The following is a 24,427-nucleotide window of genomic DNA, read 5'->3' as shown; positions in this document are numbered from 1 at the left end:
CCAAACTGTCATGTTTAGGTGAATGAGAGCAGGATGAGGCAGGACTGAGCCTAGGATGCAACATACTTTACAGTCTGTAAACATGGTAGAACGCTGAGAAGCCATCTGAGCAGGACCTCTGGTATCAATGAGAGGAGTGTCCTGCTGCTACAGGATGCTGTCTTCCATTGAAGGAAAATCTAGCCCCTTCTCTTCTGCCATTCTTGTAAAGTGGGTTCTCTTGTTACAGTTACAGCTCTTTTGTTTCATTTCTTTGTGAACTTTGTGTATTTGTTTGTATTCACATTTGAAAGTGAATATATATGCTGTTTATTGATCTTTGATTTCTTTTCCTCTTATTTTAGAAATATTTGTTTTGTTTTTCTTCCACAAAGAGCATTCAAAGTAGCTCAAGGCAATAGAATACAAATAATCCATACAACATCAAATAGCATGATAAAACATTTGAATAGAATCAGCAAACAGAACAGTTAGCTTTCCCTAAAGGCCTCTTTAAAGTGCCAGGTATTCTTTGTATATCAGGGGGCACATGGGGGAGAAGGTGGTCTTTAAACTACCCAGGTTGCAAGCTGCTTAGGGCTTTAAAATTAAGAAACAGCACCTTGATTTGAGCTGGTAACCAATGCAGATCAAATGGGATCAGAGGACATATGGCAACCCTAGCTTAGCCCACATCCAATCCTTAACTTCCTATGTTACTATATATCCATAGATCCTACTTTTCTTCTTCTTTTGCCTAACACTTCTCCACCCTAATATGGCTCATAAGGCCAACTTTCCCCCCACGGCATTCCCCGAGGCTGACCCTGAACCACTTCTTCTTAGTCCCATATTCTGACACCCCCCCCCCGTCTTGCTGTTTCATCCACTCACCCTGCCATCTCCCTTGAATTTTCCCAGGCCCACCCAGTTTTTATTGCTTCCCAATAGAGGGGACTTTGAAGATGAGAGAAAGCTTATTGTTCTATAAAGGGAGAGAGGGTGCTGTAGTTCAGTAACTCAAGTGAGTAAAACAGATATCCCTAAATGTGGTGATGCCTTGGCAGCCAAACATTTCTATTTGGGCAACTTGCAGGGGAAGTCACTAGTTTATCCCAGGTTTCATAAAAGCCACCAGTGATCCCGGGAAGCAGAGTGTGCCTGTTTTGTAATGATGGCAAGCTGTTGCACTCAGCGTGATGCGTTGGAGTGGAGGCGTAACAGTAAACACACTACACCTTCTGCTCTTTCCCTATAAAATGATTGCACTAGAAAACGGGGGGGGGGAGGTCACAGTGCCTTTGTGGAGCAGGAAGCAAGGCAGCTAAGCATCACTGGTTACTGGAAAAAAAGGGATGGTTATGAAGTCCAGCCCAAATATGCAGACCCTAATCAAGCAGTATATCACCTGTATGTGATTTTAGCTTTGCCAATTCCAAAAACCCTCTGAACCCAGGTCTCGGGAGAATTCTTAATAGGTATGTGCCAACAGTTACTGGGTCCCTCAGCCTTCCTTGTATAAACCCAAGTTTAGGTATCTTTACTACTTCAATTTTCTGATGCCACCAGTTCACTCAGAATACATTTGAAGCCTCCAGGTAAAGTAGGCTTAGGCATGAAGTGGACACCAGCACAAGAGAAAGGATGACAGTTAAACTAAAATGGTTGGTTTATTAAAGGGATACTAACTGTATTCATAAGGGAATGCTGGTACTTATAGCTGGGTCTTAGATGTGCTCGATGGCTATTTCTAAAAACTCAAGAGACACTGTTGCTGATCCTCACCTCTTTTAGCTCAGACTAGATTGCCTAAACCTCTGCCCCAGCCAGTTACTCCACAGCCGAGTTGAGCTCCTGGGGACAATCTGTCCTGTATCCCAAAACTCCTCTGTTTGTACACCGGCTGCCTGGACCAGAAACCACTGTCTCATCTTCCTCTGGTGGGACCTTTATGCATTTCAGCCTCTCTGACTAACTCTGCCACCAGACACCTTCCCTGATCTTCCACAGACAAATAGCAGTACCGGACTGGATATTAATACATGGGCCTCAGTTTTTCCTTCAGTTGTTCTCTGGTCGTCTTCATTGACCCAGCATCTCAGCTGTTCCCCTCCCAGCTGTGTCTCTGGCTGACTCTTAACTCCCAAGGGACAGTTAGCTTCACACCTGGTGTCTCTGGCCAATCAGAGTCTGCTGTCGCCCCGACCAATCAGACTGAATTTACCTGGCTCAGGCACTGCCTGATAAAATCTTAAAGCGATACTCCCTCTCTCCCCCCTGTCAGAACCTGTCACCAAGAACTACTGCTACACAGGCTTGCAGTATTATAACGACACGAGGTTTCAAACTGTCACAGAGCGTTTTTCCATTCCAAATAGGAACATAAGCATTTTTCCACGCCATGCTCCACATCATATCTGTTTATCCTCATCTACATCCCTTATATGATGTACAACATCAGATCTCTTTGGGAGGTGGAATTCCACTGTGCTTGTATTTTACAGGTGTTGTAGGCAATTAGCTCAAGGTCAGGTAGGGCAGAATTGGTTGTTGCTGACAATTTTGCTTACCGTTCTTGGGAATCAGAAACCCAAGCTGAAACATGGCAGATCTAGCAGAGATCTTCCAGTAGATCTTGATATTCTGCCCAGCAGTGATGCATGCCATTCTTTTTCTTATTTCTACTCTGATATTATGGTAATAAAGTTTTTTTTAAAAAAATATATTAAAGAGCACATGTTTGTCCTTAAGAGGTTTTAGTAAGCAGTGCCCTCTTTAAGGAAAACACAATCTTTTAAGAAATATATGTATTTATGTTTCAAACAGAATGATAAACATTTAATTATCTACCCATACAGTATTTGACTTGCATGATGTGTAAATGAGGCTATCTTAAACTTTCATGGTTTTGCTATTTTTTTCTTGCTGTCTCTCTTCTGCCACCTGGTGGGCAAATTTATAATTTTACCTCTCTAATAGAATCTTACTGCATTTCTATCGTTTATCAGGGGCTGCTATTAGGTACAGTTTTGTTCTACCGGTAATCAGTTTTATTTTATCAACTTAAATAAGAGATCACATTTTGTTACCAAACTATCTGCGTCAGTGTTATTGTTTAATATGACTGTATGTTGCCTATGTTATGTGGTTGCAAAACTGCCTTGTAATACTCCTGGAAAGTCCTTTTATTAGCATTTCACTGAAGCTGTTAACAATTAGAAGGGTTAAATAACTGATTGAATATGTATAACAGTTCTAAATATAGCATTAAAATTATATATCCTCTCTAGATAGGACCAACGTATAAAAAAATTATAATAGAATTGCAGTCTAATCTTATAATTTAGTGGAAGATCTGTTTTAAGAAAATCTGATTAAATCTTGTCTTTGTTTTCCACTGAAAATCTACTGCAAAAATGAATTTAATTGCACTAGAAATGGAATATGACCAGCAGAGTGGTTTTGAGAGTTCTGTTAAATTAAGCAATTAAACAAAATGTATCTGATTCGCGCACCACCACCCCCAGCTCACATTGGTCATTCTGTATTAATTGAGGGTGATAAGATGATGAAATGTTGGAGTATTCTTATTTTTAGACATTTTTCTTTAAGAATACCTCAAGGTTCACACTACACATTAGACCTATTGAATTCTTCAAGAAACAGTTCCATGACCAGACTAGTTAATATTTTCATTTGAAGCTTTTATAGTAGGAGTGGTTTCGGTGAAACCTAATGGGTTTGCCAACTTTGAGTTGTTACCAACACCGCTGAGGACTGGGGAAATTATCATAGATAAACAGAACGGCTGGGATCCAAAGAGCTATTTTAGAAACACCATGGGATTTAGTGTACACAGTGCTCCTTCAAAAACAAAACACTACCACACCACAAACTGCTTTTGAAAGGCTGCTTAGTAGAAAAGTAATTTGAACATAGCCGGTTAGTGGGTATGAATCAAACTGGTGTTTGGGAAAAGAGAAATCCATTCCCCCTTGAATATCTCAAAATAGTTTCATAGTTCTTTAGCTATCAGCCAGTGACTCCATGGTTTGATCTAGTGGGGCTAGCGGTGTTGTTTTTAAACCAATCAAACATTTTATTGTTGTAACTAAAATGAGTCCCCACAGCCACAACAAGGATAAAGCAACCTCTTGCAAATGCACTGTTTACGGTATAGGCTTCTATGAACCTACACAGTGTCTTGATGGCTACCACAAATACTGCCACTCATAAAGATTGAAAGTGTGTCTTAACCAAATCATCAGATTCTCCTGTAGCTGAGAATTGGGATCCATGATATGGAATTGTCTCCGCCCATCTTGCCACTGGCAGGAACTCTTTTAAAAAAAACTTTGAGGATACTTATAGGGGGAGACAAGCCCCTTGCCTCAGTTCCATTTCTGGCCTTCACCAGATGGGAGGGTTACAGGATAGAGTTTGACCAATTCCCTCCTCCTCACTTCATTTCCTCCCTACATTCCCCAAAAACACAGAAGCCTCAGCAAAGGCGTCCTTTGGGAGAAGAGTGCTCAAGGAGGAGGTTGGGCCCACAGGGGCTCCCACCCATAGATGTCAACCATTCCTTATTTGGCGAGAAAGTCCCTTATCCCAACGCCGTGTCCCACTGCTGTCCTTTATTGATGATGTCCCTTAAATTTCCCGGGTTTCAAAGGAAGCAGCTCCTCTCCCTCCCTGCCGGCCAGGGAGGAGGGAGGCTCCAACTGTGTTGCTTGGCTGTGTTGCTCACCCAAAAAGGAGTCTAAGAATGACTGGGGGTGGAGCTTGCATGCCTTGTGCCGATCAAATCGGCCACGTTGCCTGGGGAATTGCCTTTGCTCAGCGCTTCCCAGCGGAGAGGTGACGGTGGTTTTCCTTGCTGCATCCCCCTTGCTGGGTTGCTGCGCTGTGGGAACCACCGCTTGAGGCTTCGTTTGGCTGCTGACTGGGCTTTCTACCTTTGGCTTGGAGGGGTTCAGAAGTTGAACATACCTGTGCTTGGAAAATCCCTTATTTTGGCTGCTGATCCCTTATTTTCGAGGCTGCTGGTCCCTTATTTTCAAATCTGTAAGTTGACAGCTATGCTCCCACCTGACCTGGGCATTGCAGAGATACATTCTATGTCATGAATCCCAGTTATCCCCTACAAGACAAGCGAACGTTGTGATAAGTTTCTTCTCTGTAGGGAGAATTGGGATCCGGCCCTCCCAGGTGTGGCTGTGTGCACAGGGGAGGCTATTGGATGCTGCATCTCAGAGGGTTGCCCAGAGTGGGCTGAGACTTTGCCCCAAGGTCCAGGGGCCTCCGATCTTTCCTTCCCAGCTTTTCTTCCTCAACCCATATCAGGGTTATTTCCCTTCTCCCCTTCACCTACCTGTGCTAGTTACAGGGGCCAGTAGGAATTTTTCCTTTCATGCAGTGAACAGAGGGGCATGTTCCATTGAAATCACTTTGTTCCTCTCCTGTTCCTTAGTTGTTATTTATGGCTGTACAGATACTTGCTTAAGCAGGAGTGGAACTGGAACAAGGGACTTGTATCTCTCCTGAAATATCCTCATAGCTTTTTTTTAAAGACTTCCTGCCACTGGTGAGATGGACGGAGACAACCCCATATCATGGATCCCAGTTCTCCCTACAGATAAGGAACTTATCACGATAAGTAACAACGTTCATTTTATATTGATATAGGATCAGAACAAATAGAGTCGTGAAGCACATAATTTCATACCATGTCAATTTTCCATGTGCCACAAAGACATAGCAAATAAATATCAGAAATTCTGAAATCTTCAGATACGGGAAGGTTTGGAACCTTTAAGGTTGCTATGGTATTTAAAAAATGGGGGGGGGGGCGTTATACTAGAGCAATGGAAATCAGTCATCATCAGTAAAGGGAACTTAATTGTACAGAGGCAGTATATGTTGAGAAAGGCAAGAGAGGAAGGCTGTAGCCTTTGTGGTAACCCTGTGCTCTTCAGCCAACAAGTCTGGCAAAGAGGTGTAATATATGGGTGTTGTGGTGCAAAGGAACAAAAGGGGTTGAGTTGGGCTCCCGTTTTGCACCCTGAGCTGGGGAATAGTGGACATCCAGTGAAGCCACTAAGCCAGATGACTTTAAAAGAGGATTAGACAGATCCATAGAGGAGAGGGCTGTCTGTAGCTGCTAGCCAAGATGTCTCGGCTCTGTCTCCACAATTGGCAGCAAGAGAGCTTCTGAATACCACTTGTAGGAAACCACAGAAGGGAAGAGTGCGCTTGCGCTTGCATCCTGTGTGCAGGTTTCCCACTGGCTTCTGGTTGGCCACAGTGAGAACAGGATGCTGGACTAGATGGGCTGTTGGTCTGATCCAGCCAGCTCTTCTTCGATTCTTGTGTTCTTAATTGTTATGGTCTCCCTTTCCAGTCTTCAGGGCCGCATGCAAAGATGTCTCTCATTTAAGTTTGTATTTGTTTGCATTAGAAAACTTCTAATTAAAGGATGTAATCTTGTTTTAGCATCTGAAAATGTGAGGCATGTTTCACATAAATGTGTAACAGTGAAACAAAGCTTATGTTTAGCTTTACACAATAACATTCTCTTTTTCAGCAGAAAGCAATCTATCATGGCAAAATATTAGAATTTTTTACATTGTCCAGACATAATATTGACATATAGGTCATCTTAGTTGACTGCTGAAGGTAATTAGCTTTTCTCTGTTTTCTTAAAAAAAAGATAAGACATTCATTGCATTTTCAGTCATCACAATAATGTAAAATGTGTTTAACTTCTGCAGTTCCTTAAACTGATTTAGTGCCAATTGCTTACAGTACAGGCAATGAAAGTGACAAGCATTTTTGTGCTGCAAAAGCAGGCATGATTGACAGCCAAGGTCTTTTTTTTTCATGAGAGTCAGGAATATTGGGGTACTTTAAACTGGCCTAGATATATAAAACTTAAAACTGCCAGGTCCTGGTAATATTTGAATAATGGTTGTCACTTGAACTTTTCTTATGGGTGAGAACTAATGTCATTTTCCCTGTCAAAAAACTCCAGGTACAGAAGCCATGTAAATACACTTGTCAGATGTAGCATAACACATCCCCTTGAGTGGCTGTAACACTTCAATCTCTGCTTCCCTGCCTTCTCTCCTCCCATCTTTTATAAAACTCATACATCAGTGGATGTGGTTGCATACCTGCATAGAAGTGGGCCTGAAAGTATGTAATCAGCATAACAGTTTGTGCATGAAGTGACAAAAAGTGTTGTGGCAACTTAAAAATGAGTGAGATAACAGGAATATTTTGTAGGCAATAACCTAGTAAACTAATTTCTCTGCTTTAGAAACTGCTCCAAAGCTTAGCAGAGTAGTGACATAGTACAAGGTGATTTGTTTGGTGAAAATTGGAATCTAATAACGATAGAGCAATGATGCAGTTGCTTCATCCACATGACCAGAGAAGGAAAAAAAGCTCACTGTATTCACTCAAGCTGTATTTCATAAGATCGTTGTCCCTCTTTAGGGACAACCTAGAAATGGCATTGGAGATGGGGAATGCATTTGTCTTGTACTGTGTTTATTTTGTTGCTAAAACCTGCAAGTGATGGGAGGAATTTAGCTTGGACTGGCAGCAGAGGGAAAAGGATAGGCTGGAGCTGGTATCACCTTGTCCCTCAACACTTGGTGCCCTCATGCAAATCTCCCAGTCCAGGAGCTGCTTTTTAGCAGTAAAGACAAACACATATAACCACCTATTGTGTGCATGTTTCCCCCTGTGCAGCTGGCAGCAGCTGTCGTTGGCATTTGATGGAAGCTATATAATGAAGGTGCCAGACACACTTCTGCGCTGAATGAATGTGACAATGTATGGGCTCATCTCTGTCCTAAAGGGGCTATAGGTGCCAAACTAGCCATGATTGGGAACAGGCACTCATTGCCACCAAGGCCACCTGAACATCTAGTGACAATGTTGGACCCAGGAGTATCCTGGAGCTATGGACTTCTCCTTCCAGGAGAGGGCCACTCTTCCGACCTCCTGTTGTTTGAGAATACATAGCTCCTCTACCAATTCTGGATTCAGCTTCAATTTACTGGTCCACATCCAGAGCATGACACCTCCAAGTGGCGGGAAGGTAAATGGCATTTCCGTGCGCTCTGGTTTCCGTCACGGTGTCCTGTTGTGCCAGAAGCAGTTTAGTCCTGCTGGCCACTTGACCCGGAAAGCTGTCTATGGACAAACACTGGCTCCGTCGGCCTGAAACGTCGGCCTGAAACGAGATGAGCTCCGCACCTCAGTCACCTCTAACTGGACTTAACCATCCAGGGGTCCTTTACCTTTACCTTTTTTACCATTCTTACCTAATAGGACAGCTCACATAATATACAGTGGTCCCTTGGTACTTGAACGGGTTGGTTCCTGAACCAATCGGTTCCCAAACGCTGCAAACCCGGAAGTGTTCCGGTTTGCAAACATTTTTCAGAAGCCGAACATCCGTTGCAGCTTCCGCGGCTTCTGATTGAGTGCAGGAAGCTCCTGCAGCCAACCAGAAGCCATGCCTTGGTTTTCGAACAGTTTTGGGAGTCAAGGTACCACTGTAACTGAAATTGTTTTAGTTGTGCATGAACAATAGGTCATTAACAAATAAATAATATGTAAAACTTTGTAAATAGACTTTTTTTATTGGATAACCCAAACTGATTCCATTGATATTTTTGAAACTGAAGAAAGTAGATGTGGAACTGGAAATTTCTATTATAATATACAGATTTATTTTTGCATCTTATGCAACGGTCTGTAGCTATTTTTGAATACACATCTGCTGATCATAGAATCAGAATCCTGCAGCTTCCTAAGAAAGTCACCACTGGAAGAACTGAAACTTCTTTTTCATATAATTTGATCAAAACATTAGGCACTCCATTGGCAGCTTAATTGGTGGGGACCCTTGAACAATGTATATTTATCACCTTGCAGAACTGTTCCCACTTCTAGGGGATTAGCATTGGCAATGTAGTATTCTAGAGAGAACTTCCCTTTTTTAATGTGACATAATACAGTAAAGCATACTCTCCATCCCAACCCCAACACCCCACCATTTATTGAAGAATAAGAGTATCTTAAGTCAGTGAGTAGGGCCTACACCTGGAGGGCTACAGGTTTCCTGTTCCTGCTTTAGTACCCCTTTCATCAGTGCTGTGCTACTCCTTCCTTTAAAAAATGAAGTCTCTCTCTCTCTCTCTCTCTTTTATAATCAGAATTTTTTAAAATTAAGCTTGCAGGTTAAAGAATATTCTAAATCTGTGTCTGTACAGCAATTCTGCAAAAAGAAATATTTTGATCCTTTTTTCTAGGATGGGGAATTCAAAATATTATAAAACCGTTCTCTATTGGGCTTGGTTGGAAGGGACATAAAGTTGCCGCCTTGCTGAAACGAAGCAGGGCTGTTGTTGTCTGATCAGTGCCTGGATGGGAGACAGTTTGGGGGTCCCATGGATGCTACCTTGGTTTACATGACAGAAGGAAAGTGGGATAGATTTGTCATAATTTAAATAATGTGGTTTCTGCTGATTCTGTTGTATACTGAATTACCTAATTTGTGTTTTAGCATACACTGTAGTTTAATTGTTCTTTATTTTGATCTCTGTTAGCATCTCATTTAAAACAATTTTTAAAAGAACTGGATTTTAAATAACCTTATGCAGGACAAGTGAGTACAAAATATCTTTTCTGTTGAAAGGAGTTATTCAGGCAGCTTCTCATGTTACCAGTACACAGCCAATTACTAATTGCCAGTATTAATTACTACTATCTCTTTTTGTAGAAGGATAACTATGGAAAGTCTACACAATTACTATTCTCCTTTTTGACTCTAAAAATAACTTCAGCACAAGTACTTAAAGGAAATCTTTGCAATTTAAAAACATAATTTTAATGCAGTTTTCTAAGTGTGTGGATGTATTTAACTTTATTTCCCCCCCACTATACAAGGGAACAACCCATGGGTGTAGCCGGGGGGGGCAGGGAGGGGCAGCTGCCCCCTCCTAAATCAATAAAAATCAATAAAAATACATAGCTAGCTGAGTTTCTGCCCCCCCATCTTGACCAGTCCCCTGTTGCTTGCCCCAGTACACTGAGCCAGTAAGAAGGACCTGGAAGAGGTCCCCTCCTCCCGCCCCTAGCCCAGCTCCCTAGGCTGAGACCAGGCCAATCCCTCTCCCTCCTCAGCCTCCTTCGTTCTGCTGAGTTTGGGAGCTATGGGGTCATTCCACGCCAAATCACCCAGTGCCATGTGCTCTGACGACTTAGATTTTCTCCCAAGAAAAATTATGTGTAGATAGTTATGGTAAAGGTAAAGGGACCCCTGACCATTAGGTTCAGTCATGGCTGACTCTGGGGTTGCGGCGCTCATCTCGCCAGTGTGGAGAGCCAGTGTGGTGTAGCGGTTAAGAGCGATAGACTCATAATCTGGGGAACCGGGTTCGCGTCTCCGCTCCTCCACATGCAGCTGCTGGGTGACCTTGGGCCAGTCACACTTCTTTGAAGTCTCTCAGCCCCACTCACCTCACAGAGTGTTTGTTGTGGGGAAGGAAGGGAAAGGAGCATGTTAGCCGCTTTGAGACTCCCTAGGGTAGTGATAAAGCGGGATAGCAAATCCAAACTCTTCTTCTTCTTCTTTATTGGCCGTGGGAGCCGGCGTACAGCTTCCGGGTCATGTGGCCAGCAGGACTAAGCCGCTTCTGGTGAACCAGAGCAGTGCACGGAAATGCTGTTTACCTTCCCGCCGGAGCGGTACCTATTTATCTACTTGCACTTTGATGTGCTTTCGAACTGCTAGGTGGGCAGGAGCTGGGACTGAGCAATGGGAGCTCACCCTGACCTTCTGATTGGCAAGTTCTAGGCTCTGTGGTTTAACCCACAGCGCCACCCACGTCCCAAGATGAGATAACCTCAAATCAATTTTTAAGGATTTTTTGGTCCAAAATTGGACACAGGAGAATTTTTTTAAATTTTTTTTTCAATATTCGCGCAATATAAGCTAATGCAATTTCTGCGTCAGTTTAGAAAAAACCTCCCGTTTCGCTTATTTTTCAACCAATTGGGTTTATTTTGGTATCAAAATAAAGCTAATTGTGGTCTCTTTCAAAAGACGGCATACAAATGGTATTAAGTTCCACAGAAAAAGGTCATCAACCATTCAAAGTGAATTTTTGTCATTCCTGGTAGGTTTGATAAGCCATTGTACGCAAACCACAACTAACACGTGTATCATACTTTTGTGTGTGTTTGTGTAGAATGGGCTAACCATGTATTTGTTATGTTTTAAAAATAAGGAGGGTGTTTTTTGTGGTTATAAAATAGATTTCGAAGTAATTTTTTTGATTTTGTACATGTTTAAGGTCTCTTTGAGCCTGAAATAACTCACACATTTGTGAGGATAGTTAAAATTGTACCCTCTTATGTTACAGTGTCATCTGATATATCTTAAAAATTAAGTTTTATTGATTGTTTAATAAAACAAAATACGTCTCAGAGCCCTTGTTCATTTTATTGTGTAAAACAGTTCTGCAATGATATGGTCAAAGCTATTTTGTTTCCCATACAAGTAATACAGTCAAGGAATCTGTTTTGACCACTGTATGCAATACAACCTTTCTGAATCAGCAAGAAAAAAAGTATTTGTTTATTTATTTACTTTAAAAACGTCTAACAAGTTTCTTGTGAATGAAACCAAAGGATTCAGTGCAGATTTCTGAGCGGAGGTGTTCTGTGCTCATTGGGTGTCCCTCCTGTCAGCAACCCTGCGGCCGTGCTCTGCACTCGGGCTGTTTCCGGGTCAAGCCCAAGGGAAGTCCCACTCGGAGTGCATTGCAGTAAACCAATCTTGAAATCACGACTGCCTGAACTGCTCTGGTCAAGCTCTCCTGGTCCAGGAATGGCCATCGCTTTCAGGATAGGCACAGCCGGTAAAAGCACCATTGCCCGGAGTAGCTGGGGGAACTCATATAAATAATAAAATTATTGTTATTATCTAGCTACTGAGACAGACCTGGATCCACAAGCACTCCCAGGCTGCATACCTGAAACCCATCCAGGACAGGCAACTGACCAGTTTCTCTGATACATCTATGAAATGCTAAGCCATTTAGTTTATTTATTTCTTATTTATAAAATACTTCCCCAGTTCTCATAAAGGTTTTATTGTTGATCTTAATAATTCATTTGTTTTATAGAATAGGAACTTAGTGCTTTGTACTGGGGTGTGTGGGTGTGTTTGCATGCACTCACTCACTCACTCACTCACTCAAAGACACTGCTAAAAATTTTTAAGAATTATGCTGTTCAGAAACAAATCCACCATATGAAAATCTGGCCATTCACAGTTACATAGGCAAGTTATTTTTAAAAGTCCCTTCCATAAGATCACTTCCTAGCTAGAGATATTTTTCTTGGGAGGAAAAAAAGAAAAGCAGCCTTCTTTAGGGAAGCTTTTAATGTTTAACAGATTACTGTATTTTAATACTTGGTTGGAAGCCGCCCAGAGTGGCTGGGGAAGCCCAGCCAGGTGGGCAGGGAATAAATTATTATTATTATTATTATTATTATTATTATTATTATTATTATTATTATTATTTGGTGATCCCTCGTAGCCGAGTAAGATTGTCATCCATGAACACTGTCTTAACAGTAAGTCTGTACTTGACTGTGGAGGCCAATTCTGGATCCACACATCCTTCCACAGTGGGGACATTGGTTTCCGAGTGGGAGTTGATCACACTGAGGGTTTGCCAAGCATGCCTTCCTCTTAGCACATTTCTCCCTTTTGTCCTGAGTTTGAGCGTCTTCAAAGCCCATGACACCTTTGGTAAAGGCTGTTCTCCAGTTGGAGCGCTCTCAGGCCAGTGCTTCCTAGTTGTCAGTGTTTATACTACACTTTTTTAGATTTGCCTTGAGACAAGTCTTTAAACCTCTTTTGTTGACCCACCAGCATTACGCTTTCCATTTTTAAGTTCGGAATAGAGTAGTTGCTTTGGAAGACGATAATCAGGCATCCGCACAACATGACAAGTCCAACAAAGTTGAGGCTGAAGAATCATTGCTTCAACACTGGTGATCTTTGCTTCTTCCAGTACACTGGCTTTAGTTAATTCACCTGTCTTCGCAAGTGATACGTAAACATTTTCGGAGACACCGTTGATGGAGTGTTTTGAAGACTTGGAGATGGCCTGATGTCTTGAAAGTAAATTACAGGCATTTATGTTTCTGTACTGAATTGTACTGAATTAAGAACGTGTGACATCATTTTGTGTAGAAATGAAAGTAGATGCAGTGTAACAAGATTTTGCAAACTGTAGTGTTTAGAATAGCAAATTAGTTGCTGATGAAAGTGCTTGCTAAAAATAGTTACTATTAAGATGGCATATTTGCACTGTGTGATTTGCTAGGTAATTGATGGATCAGATTGTTAAACCATTCATTCTGGTATGCGCAGCACAGAAGACAGAAGGAGCCCTACTGTGCATCTAGAACGTATTAAATAACCCTGAACAACTTTTGCAAAGAACATTGGGGGAAGATAAATTTTGTAATAAAAGCTGTGTTCTAAACACCATTTCTTAAATTGAAGAAATGCTAATCTTGTCACAATCAGCAGCTGGGTTACTGCAATATTATTTTCCTCTCTTCGAGGTTAATTAGGCTTCTTTCAAAATGTGCCCTATTTATCTGTAGATTCACATGATTCAGCTAGTGCTGGTTGTACAAAGCAGACCCGTTAACAGGCGGGTGTGTCCAACTGCTTAATTAGCCAGAATAAAAAGGTCCTTTGTCAAACAAGCATCTGTTGTTGGTGACACACCTGACAGTCACATTAGGCAAGGATGGCTAGACGGAAGTTGGGCCCATCTCTCCTTCCGTCATATACAGTTCATTTCCATAGGGGCAGTGTTCTTATGAGGCAGCAGAGGGCTATTTAGCTTTTCAGAAGAGATTAATCTGACTGCCTTTGTTGTGTGATAAGCAAATCACTTGAAAAGAGCACTGTAAAAGTACTATACTACAATTACTTTGAAGCACGACATCTCGGTATCCGTTGATGGATCAAGCAGATATATGGAAAATATTGAGCATGCTGCGTTCTGTCTTCTGCAGTATTACTAGCACACAGAATGTAACAATCATTGTGATACACACAAAAAGAAAGGTAGCCATGTTAGATCCAGAGAAACACCCACCGAAGGGCCATGCTGGAAGATTATCTTTCTGCTCCTCCCCCTCAACGTTCCTGAGCCCCTCCTCAGCCTCTTCTGGAGGCCAGAGATGGTGACCCTGTCGAATGAGGTGGGCTGCAACATAGGGGCTGAGGAAAAGGAGGGCTTGCTGAAAATTGGGCACCTTCCACACGTGAAAGTTGCCTCAACCTGATTTTTAGCAATCCCTCTCCTCTGTAGCATCCTATACAAAACCCACCCCTTTCAGCAGGTCCCCCAATCCTTAGGATAGACTTTTTACCAGGCTAAGGTAGCTACCAAGAAGAAGAACTTTCCATCCATCCCCATCCACTGATGTTTTTCTGGATCTATCGCTTTGAAAAAGATCAGCTCATCAAAACAACCGAAAGTGCATGTTGCTATTAGAGTTAAATTTTGTGTTTTAATAAGAAATAGCAAGAAGGATTTATGGTTTAGTATTTTAAAGTACTAAAGAAGCCTTCAAAACAATCAAACAGTTAAAATACTAATCAAAATGTAACTTTTTTGTTACTACAATCAGTCATTTACTTAATTAAACTCAGTCATTCATTTCATGACTTTTATTTTTCTTGCTGAAAATGTACAAATTAGAGAAATACAGTGGTACCTCTGGTTACGTACTTAATTCGTTCCAGAGGTCCGTTCTTAACCTGAAACTGTTCTTAACCTGAAGCACAACTTTAGCAAATGGGGCCTCCCGCTGCTGCTGCCGCGCCGCCGCCGCGCGATTTCTGTTCTCATCCTGAAGCAAAGTTCTTAACCCGAGGTATTATTTCTGGGTTAGCAGAGTCTGTAACCTAAAGCGTGTGTAACCCGAGGTACCACTGTATGCCTATATCTGTATTGTCCATGTGCCATCCTTGGCTGGGAGTGAGGTGAAGAATTCCTGTAAACTCCTCATTATTTTTATTTTGGTCTCAGTTTTTAGTCGTGAGTGCCCCTGTGAGCCACCCAACTGCACATTTCTTAAACGCTGAGCTATGAATGCTTCTGTGATACCACAGACCATGGTATTCTTCTGGACCATCTAGGGGAGTTCGGAACCCCGTTAGGCAATGGTTTTGCTTCTTCCTCCTGGGTCATGTCCAGAAAATGGTGTTGGGTGGCGAGTGTTCGGCCCCCTGGGCTCCCACTTGTGGAGTGCCTCTGGGCTCTTTCCTCTCCCCTATGCTGTTCAATGTCTATATGAAGCCACTGGGAGAGATCACCAGGGGGGTTGGGCTGGGTGTTACCAGGATCCCTACCTCTTCTTTAAATTGGAACCAGCGAAGGTGGTGAAGGTCCTGTGTGAGTGGAGGCAGTTGGAGGAGGAATGGAGGTTAGCAGATTGAGGTTGAATCCTGTCAAGACAGAAGGGCTGTCACCCCATCTGGGGGATGGGGTGGGCAAGAGTCCTGAATGGGGAGTGTGTTCCATACTTTAACTGTGTCTTATATGAAGAAGTTCTTTCTTTTCTCTGTCCTGAAGCTTCCAACATTCAGCTTCATTAGATGTCCCCAAATTCTCGTGTTATGAGAGGGGGAGAAAAGCTTACTTCTGCTTTCTTCGCACCATGCATAATTTGATATACCTCGTATCATCTCCACGCCACCCCCCCCCCAAACACACATCTAAACTCAAAAGCCCCCCAATGTTCTAACCTTTCCTCGCAGGGGAATTGCTCCAATCCTCTGATAATTTTTGTTGCCCTTTTCTGAACCATTTTGAGCTCTACAATATCCTTTTTGAGGCGATGGGACCAGCAATGTACGCAGCGCTCCAAGTGCAGCATTGCCATATATTTATATAACGGTATTATTTTCAGTTCCTTTCTTAATGATCCCTCATATGGAATTCACCTTTTTCGCAGCTGGCACACTTTGGGTTGATATCTTCATGGAACTATCCGTTACAAACCCAAGATCTTACTCCCAGTCACTAACTCCCAGTTCAGACCCCATGAATGTTTTTGTGGAGTATAGGGTTATTATTATTATTATTATTATTATTATTATTATTCATTTTGTTTTGGCCCAATGTGCATCACTTTACATTTGCTGACGTTGAATTGCATTTGCCATTTTACTGCACATTCACTCAGTTTGGAGAGATCCTTTTGGAGCTCCTTGCAATCCCTTTTTGTTTTAACCACTCTGAACAATTTGGTATCATCAGTTTGGTATCCAGATCACACTAGATCATTAAAGAACAAGTTTAAAAGCCCAGGTTCAAATACGTGTCCTTGGGAGGGTCCCTGTTTTACATTTTCCCATTATTCATCCCTTTTGTTTCTTCACCAGTTACTGCTCTATAGTCGGACCTTTTCTCTTCTTCCATGTCTGATAAGCTTCCTCAGGAGTCTGTGGTGAAGTTCTCACCAGAGGAGGGAGCTACTGGATTATGAAGGGAACGTGGCCATTTGAAGTGGCCAGTCTTTAAAAGAGAGCACAACCCTTAACATGCTTATTTTTCAATTTCATGCAGAAACGACAATGCAGACATCAGAGACTGGTTCGGACACAGGTTCGACAGTGACTTTACAGACTTCTGTAGCTGGCCAAGCAGCCGTGCCCACCCAGGTGGTACAGCAATTACCAGTGCAACAACAGGTAAAGTGCTTGCTTGTCAGATATGGATGAAACATGGAAAACAAGTCATTTTCATGCAAAGCCAAAGTAGTCTCTCTATCCATCTATCTATCTGGATCACCAAAAAAAGTTCTGTGTTTCAATTTTACTCCAGCTAAAATGGCCCCCAATAGCCTTTATTCAGGGTGTTGCTGCACCTCTTCTCCCCTCATCCAGGCTGCTCCCTCCCCAAACGCAGCCTCCCTACCGGCCTCCTGTCTTCAGCTGCGGAGTCATGGAGTCCAAGTGCAGGGTTAGAACCATCTGCGTTTATCACAGCTCTGTATGGAGCTCTAGAGGGAGATTCATAATTAGTATGTAAATGGTGTTAGCTTCATACAAAGGCTGGGTGGGTCAAGGGTTGAAGGAAAATCTTTAAAAAATGCACCCTAATTGGCCCCAGCTTCTCCAGTGTTGGTTCATTCGCAAAATGTTTAGAATGAAGAAGGGAAGGACTTTGTTCCCTTACAGTATTCTAATCCGTGTGTACTAAATCTCATTGTGACATGAAAAGGGGGGCTTCATTGATTTATTGTATGTTTGTGGAATATTGTATGGGAAATGCAAAAGGTTTATGTTTAGTATAGGAGACCAAAACAGGCAAAGAAATGAATGAAAATAAGTGAAGGCTTGTGAAGGACCCCATCTTAAAAAACCATTTTGTCTTCATGAAGCTTCTCTGAAGGTCTTTCTTGGGTGACATTGGACTCTGGTTCACTTAAAATCAATAAATCCTCTTTGCTGGAGGGATGTGGGAATCTTGGAACCTTTTTCCATGCTATGTAGAATACCAGGGTCTTTAATACCATTTCTAAAATAATTGAACAACAACTCTTGCCAAATCCAGCTTTAGCGTTCTTTCATTGAACATAGATTATGACCTCATTATTTGACATCAAGATTTAGGGTTTTTTTACCCCCTATTGATAACTGCACGTTTGGTGAAAGCTTCTGTTTGGCATTCTCAGGCTGAGCTACCCTTTGTGGGATGTGACGGTCTCAGAGCGACTCACTAGTCTTAGAAGAGGGGCAGAAGGTATAACGAAGAGAAATACCTTTGTGGAAATTTGGTCTCCTGTCTTTTCATATGTAATGGGGAAGAAGATAACAATTCTCACCCAGCAACTACTCAGATTTGTCTTATATTAACCATTAATACCTTAAGAATATGCATGAAATGACACTACATGCTCAATGTAATGTTAGTTGTGGAGATTGTATTACATAACTAGACTTGTACCCAGTTTTTGTTGTTAACAGTTTTATTATTCTCTACATGTTTTTGCTACTTGAAAAAATACAGTATTTAGTCTGCTTTATTTGAAAGTGCTATAATTAAAATTTCAAATTGGATTTATAAATCTGAGTGAATTGAGCTGGTTTTGCTCCTCTCAGTCTTCTGTTTGAAAAGCATATTGTCTGGAGCAATACCTTCCCTTGTATAATGCTTTGTTTTTCTCATTCAAGGTGGCTTTTAATTTTGCGCTGAATGTTTTTATCCACTTTTGATGTTGTTGACAAACATTGAATAGCAGCATGCTGTATAAATTGATGCTCCATTTGTTCCTGTGAGGCAGCAGATTTTACAGAAGCATGTAATTTGTTTTGGTATGCCTTTCTTCTGCAAATGACAATGAAAATAATGACTAATAAAAGAGTGTTTTGAGAGGCTTCAGCTACCACATTGCAATATCTTTTGCCTCATCTGCCCTTGAGCCCTTGCTGTTCCACTGGATATCTCAGTGCTCAAAGGAAACTCTTACAGTTGTGTGTTGCGTCTTTCTTTACCGTCTTGGAAACCAGCCAGAGGGTCAGGCTTGAAAAGTTGAATGGTGTGCTAACCTTGGTCACCAACTTACATTCTGATATTTCAACCTTTTCATTTTGGTTCATTTGTTCAACATTTTCTATAACCTCATGGAAACGGCTTGTGGTCGTTAAACGGGAATCTAAGACTGAAATGCAGATTAGGTTCCTAAATGTGCTGGATCATTAATTCTGATGTCTCCATTTTAAAAAGATGGGCTGAATTGGGATGTGTGCCACATTCTTTCCTGACTTTGAAAATGGGTGCAGGAGCTTTAACTTGAAACATAGAATGGTGTCCTGCACATATTTAACAGTGGTTACTGTAATACAGGCTTCCTCAACCTCAGCCCTCCAGATGTTTTTGGCCTACAACTCCCATGATCCCTAGCTAGCAGGACCAGTGGTCAGGGATGCTGGGAATTGTAGTCTCAAAACATCTGGTGGGCCGAGGTTGAGGAAGCCTGCTCTAATATCTCCATCTTCAAGGCAGATGTCCCATGAGAATGTATTTTGCATTTTCTTTTCCCCATCCTTTGAAAACATATGAAGACTATGCTGGTATTCAGACTTGAATCATGTATCTGCCCAATTTAGTTTTTCTATCTCAATGTTCAACAGAGTTTCCACATTACGTAAGTAGAGACTTTCCGGCTAAGTGGAGAGTGCTCCTCCAAATTGAGTTTCTTTAGAAAATAAAGAACCAGTGAAGATGAGCTAAAGATTTACCTGCAGCACTTCTTACCTTCAGGGATGCTTCTCATATAATACAGGAACCAACCTGCTTGACCCTCTTCTGTTGGGGGGCATCAGTGGGGAGTACAGTCACTGTCAGTTTTTGGCACTGGCGTTTCTTGCTCTGTTCAGTTTTCTTGTTTGAAGGGCTGTCTTTTCTTTCGTTTCTCCTCTGCTGTCTTCCATTTTTCAGCTTGCTGCTTTTGAAAACCTGGTGACATTTTTGTCTTAATCAGAGTCCCCCTGCTCAGTTCTTAATTCTCATTCTACTCTCATTTCTATTCCATGTAGGTTTTCCTGCATCGCATCTTCTTGTAGGGGGTCTTTGAACTGTCTTTTGGTGTTCAATAAATCTGCAGTTTTTAGGATCTTTTTATTTCAAAACATGTTTCTTTTTGCTGGAAAGAAAGAAGATAACTTGGTTATCTTCTTTTGAAACAGTTACCCCTGCTGCTCTTTCTTTTGGTATTTCTTTTTGACATTCTGCTTTCCCTGACGACTGTGGTGGTGAGGTTGATCTTGTTCTTTCATTGTCTTGCCAGTCTTGTAGTGCTCAATTTTTCCTTTGTAAATTCAGGTTATTTATCTTTCCTTGCTGCTGTTTACTGTACCATTGGATGTCTTCCTTTTTTGCTTTGGGTTTTGACCTTAAAAGGCATAGGAAGCTGCATTATACTGATTCTGACCCCCAGACCATCCAGAGATGCCAACCAGATTGTTTGGGCCTCATAAACTGTGTGTTAACTGAGTCTCCTGCTGCACTTACAAAAAAACACACATTTGCATAAGATTTAAACACTGTTTATGTTCAACTGCTTCGGAGTGCCTGGTTGTGCCCAGGAATTCAAAGAAATGGGTTTTTGTGAGTTTAGTGCTATGTCCTCTCACACACTATGCCAAGGCTCCAACCTAACCCAGGAAATGCTTGACACAACCCCAATTGGGGGAGATGCTAATGTTTAATTGTGGTCCACCATATTCATTCAACATGGCATCTAGCATCCAAAAGTAGATGGGGACCACCTCATTAACCTTCATGCAGACTTGGGCAACAATATCTTCAGAACCATCCATATTGGTGCAGATTGGGCCTGTGATGCCAAATTTGTCAAAATCACAACAAATGGGGTAACAGTATCTTCAGAGGTGTCCAAATCAATGCAGTTTGGACCAGTCACGCCAAAAATCAGGCAAAGGCATACCAAATTCATGTTTCAGTCCACCATCTTGGTTCAGAATGGCAGCAGGTGGCCCAGTGTTGATGAAAATCCATGCTCCTGTGTCAGAAATCCTGGTGCCAAGTTTGGCGACAATATCTTGAGAGGCATTAGATTCATAGAGAACACACAGACAAATCAGTTCCAAAAATAAATAGTAGATGCAATTTTGTACCCTCTTTTGTAAATGGGAATGGAGGGCCCAAAAATAAATTGAACTCCACAAACAGGTAATAAGATAGATGTATTGACGCTTAGTCTGACAGTAGGTAAAGCTTTCTGTGTAATTGTATTTCTCTGCAATAAAAGTCTTGTCCTGCTTAATTTCTGCCTTCCACACAGCTGTAAAAGGCACAAGAGCACATCTCTCCCCAGTGCCAACCCTAAACAATGTGAAGGACTCAAGCTAGGATAAGAACAATAACAATAACAAAACATTTTGGCAGTTTGATAATAGATTTTAAAGGGAAAATATTTAAAATGACCACCTGTAGCTAAATAAATGTAATGAATCCCCATGATAGAGTGAGCTCCCATTGCTCGGTCCCTGCTCCTGCCAACCTAGCAGTTCGAAAGTACGTCAAAGTGCAAGTAGATAAATAGATACCGCTCTGGCGGGAAGGTAAACGGCGTTTCCGTGCAATGCTCTGGTTCGCCAGAAGCGGTTTAGTCATGCTGGCCACATGACCCGGAAGCTGTACGCCAGCTCCCTCAGCCAATAAAGCGAGATGAGCACCACAACCCCAGAGTCGGTCACGACTGGACCTAATGGTCAGGGGTCCCTTTACCTTTACCTAACGTGTGTATATCAGTAGGGAAAGGTAAGGGTCTCCCACCAAACTACCCCAGTCACCCCGACTGAATCAGGAGCATCGTGGGCTTGTCTCCTGCATTCGTCAACCAGCAAGACATGAGGCCAGGATGATCTCGCCCCTGGCCACGCCATCTGCTGTCTGACTTGTGGTCTTCCTTTATAGGGTTCCTTTATAGGGTTATCCATTGGTGGTGATGTTCTATGAGTGTGTGGTGAATTATGCCACATCCTGTGTTCTGTCATGGCAGCTCTGGCAAATTTTCCAATGCAGAGTGACTACCCTATGTACACTACCTAATTTGCACAGGACTCCCCCCCCCCCCCCGGAATACCCATGTCACTTGTGGTAGCTTGAGAATTTGAGATGAGGGGCTTGTTCAAATGAGGTTGCTGGAAGAAGATTGAGATATGCTAGGATGCCCACCTATACCTCATTTACTTTGGTTCTCCAAACTAATTTTGTGAGTTTGATTCCCCCCCCCCTTCCTCAGATATCTAGAATTGGGTCTTTAAAATTTGATATTTAACTGGTTTGCCCATGAAATATAGCTGAGTGATGTGAGCTAGATAGATAGATTCCTTGTTACAATAACAACTACAAGTACAGCTTATTTTGGGTTGCCCCAGCCACTCTGAGCAACTTCCAAGAGAATATGCAAAAGCACAACAGAACATTGCACGTTAAAAGCTTCTCAATGCAAGGCTGCCTTCAGATGTCTACAGAAGGTTGTGTAATTATTTATCTCCTTGACATCTGATGGGAGGGCATTCCACAGGGTGTAACTACCAAGATGGCCCTCTGTCAGGTTCCCTGTAACTTCACTTCTCGCAGTGAGGGAACCACCATTATACAATTCTTGTTTTAGAAAAGAATCCTAGCATGGCGAGTTCTCTTAAATCAGGTCTCTTATTGATATGTAAGTCTAGGTAAAATAAGTTTGGGGTTTTGTAAAAATACTTAGGATATTAGTACTGTAATTCAATTTTGTCTTTTTTCACAAATCTGTTAAAGGCTCACTCTTTTCCCATTTACTGATTTACAGATTGAAAACCTGTTTACTTGATTCACACAGTTAACAGAATTTTATATTGAAATTGCCCATACAGTCTTGCCATTTATAGACATGTAAACAGAAAACACACCTGTTCAACTCCTTTCATATATTGAGATCTTGTGCATTGTACAGGCAAGCTGGAGATGGAAAATCTTACAGTTCTAAGTCTGGCTTGGTTAACTTAAAACCTGTTGATGAGTCATTAGGTTTAATGCAGTCTGAATTGGGAACTATAACGACAAATATATTCATGCCTCATTAAATTACAGCTGCACACATTCACCCGCACGTACAAATGCACAAATTCCCTCACTCTCAGTAGTTACTAGTCTCAACAACCCCTTAGGTACACATATTGTATATATTGTTTATTGTATGTAGCATACACAATTTGGGGTGTATGAGAGGCTGAATGCATGATATACATAGGTTTTATGCCTTTGAGAGTTATATCCTCTGGGTGTGCAACAGGGTAGAGAAGAGATGGTTTATACCCTGGATGGGGTGTTTTTGTTGTTGTTGTTGTTTTCTTAAGTGGGTGGTGGGCTTATTTACAGTGAGCCTTCTGTGATCTGACTATTGTGGATTGATGCTGGCCTGGCCTGGTGGTGAGATAAATTGTCTACATAATTTGTATCCATGATGTGTCTTGGGGAAATGAGATTGGGGAGGGGGGTGTTGGATGACTGATCTCAGTGATGGGCGAGAGGAAGAAGTTGCCTTCTGGTTGCCCTCCGTCTCCTGCTGCCTCTCCTGCTCTGGCAACGCTGCTTCCTGACTCCTGCTGGCTGCTTGCCCTCGTCTGAGATGGGGAGGACAAACGCCTTGGTACTCTCCCCCCCTTGGCTTGTGCCCTTGCCAAGTTGTAAGTCTTAGATGACCTAGACGGGGAGGAGATCATCATGGATTCCTTAGTTGAGATTCCTGTGTTGCAGGGGGTTGGACTAGGTGACCCTCAAGCTCCCTTCCAACTCTACAAATTAGGATTTTATGAAATCAGCCCCAGCTGGAACGAAGTAGTCAAAGCACCTTATAGTTTCCAGAAGCTCAAAACTGCAAGAATGAAAATGGCCTGGTGTTTTTAAAAAGCACATTGTGACAATTCTTAAATCCTCACATAGGTTTGTAAGCAGATTCAAAATGGAAAGACTTCACAGTTGAGAATAATAGAAATAAATTAATATAATTGCACAGAAGTCATTCCCTACAATATCTGGGTTAGTGGATGACAAGGCCTCAGTTTTTCACTAAAAGTATATGATTTGTTTTTAAAGTGAAGGTATTTGTATTGATTCAAATGAAGAATTTGTACTGATGGCTTTTCAAAGATTTATGTGAATAGCAAAAAAAGAAGATAGTTAATTTGCTGGTAACAGCTTTACACAGTCCAATTAGAGTAGCAGAGACATATAATTGAAAAGCACTTAAGGACTAGAATATCTTTCATCCTCTCTCAATGTGTGGATAAACAGTACCCTCTGCCAGTCCCCAAAGTAGTGTGAGCAATAGACTACTGGCAGTTCTGCTTCATATTTACTCATTCTATTATCTTCAAGGATAACATCTGAAGATCCACATATAAGTCTATAGAATGTGTAAATATGGACAATATGGACATAAATTCCAGGGTAATTTTGTTTGAAAACAGATATCATGCAGCAGAGCGGTCAGGATAAAAGATCGCGTAAGCTGCATTTTTGTTATGTTATCAAGAGTTCAGAATCCATTTGACAGGAAATAGCATGAATTTGTCCAGACATCTGCAATGCACCTGAAGGAAATAGACAATTATTCAAAGGCAGAATTTGCTGTCAGAATTAAGTTCCAACTTGCAGCAAACCATGCTTAGGGAAGTAGAACTGTTGCTTGACACAAACCATGCTATGCAATAGGCTAGCAAAGGAGAATTGGAAAACAAGCTGTGGTTTGTACAAGTTATGGTTTGGTATGTGGTCTGAATAGAAAACCCATAGTTAAGTCCCTTGCT

The 24,427-nt window shown here is 41.8% G+C and overlaps 1 protein-coding gene across 6 annotated transcripts in view; it reads left to right on the top strand.

Annotated features, from left to right (window-relative positions):
* RFX3 (regulatory factor X3) overlaps positions 1-24,427 on the top strand; it is a 117,896-nt gene that overhangs the window by 39,162 nt on the left and 54,307 nt on the right. For all 6 annotated transcript variants that reach the window (XM_079959353.1, XM_079959350.1, XM_079959352.1 and 3 more), the window contains exon 2: positions 16,671-16,795. In XM_079959353.1, coding sequence (XP_079815479.1) covers positions 16,679-16,795 — 117 coding nt within the window. In that variant the 5' untranslated portion in view covers positions 16,671-16,678. The remainder of the gene's footprint in view (positions 1-16,670; positions 16,796-24,427) is intronic.

This window comes from Podarcis cretensis (genome assembly GCF_951804945.1).
Source record: "Podarcis cretensis genome assembly, chromosome: 17".
Classification (NCBI taxonomy): domain Eukaryota; kingdom Metazoa; phylum Chordata; class Lepidosauria; order Squamata; family Lacertidae; genus Podarcis; species Podarcis cretensis.
The sequence above is the reverse complement of the archived record's forward strand: the minus strand, read 5'-3'. Positions and strand labels throughout refer to the sequence as shown.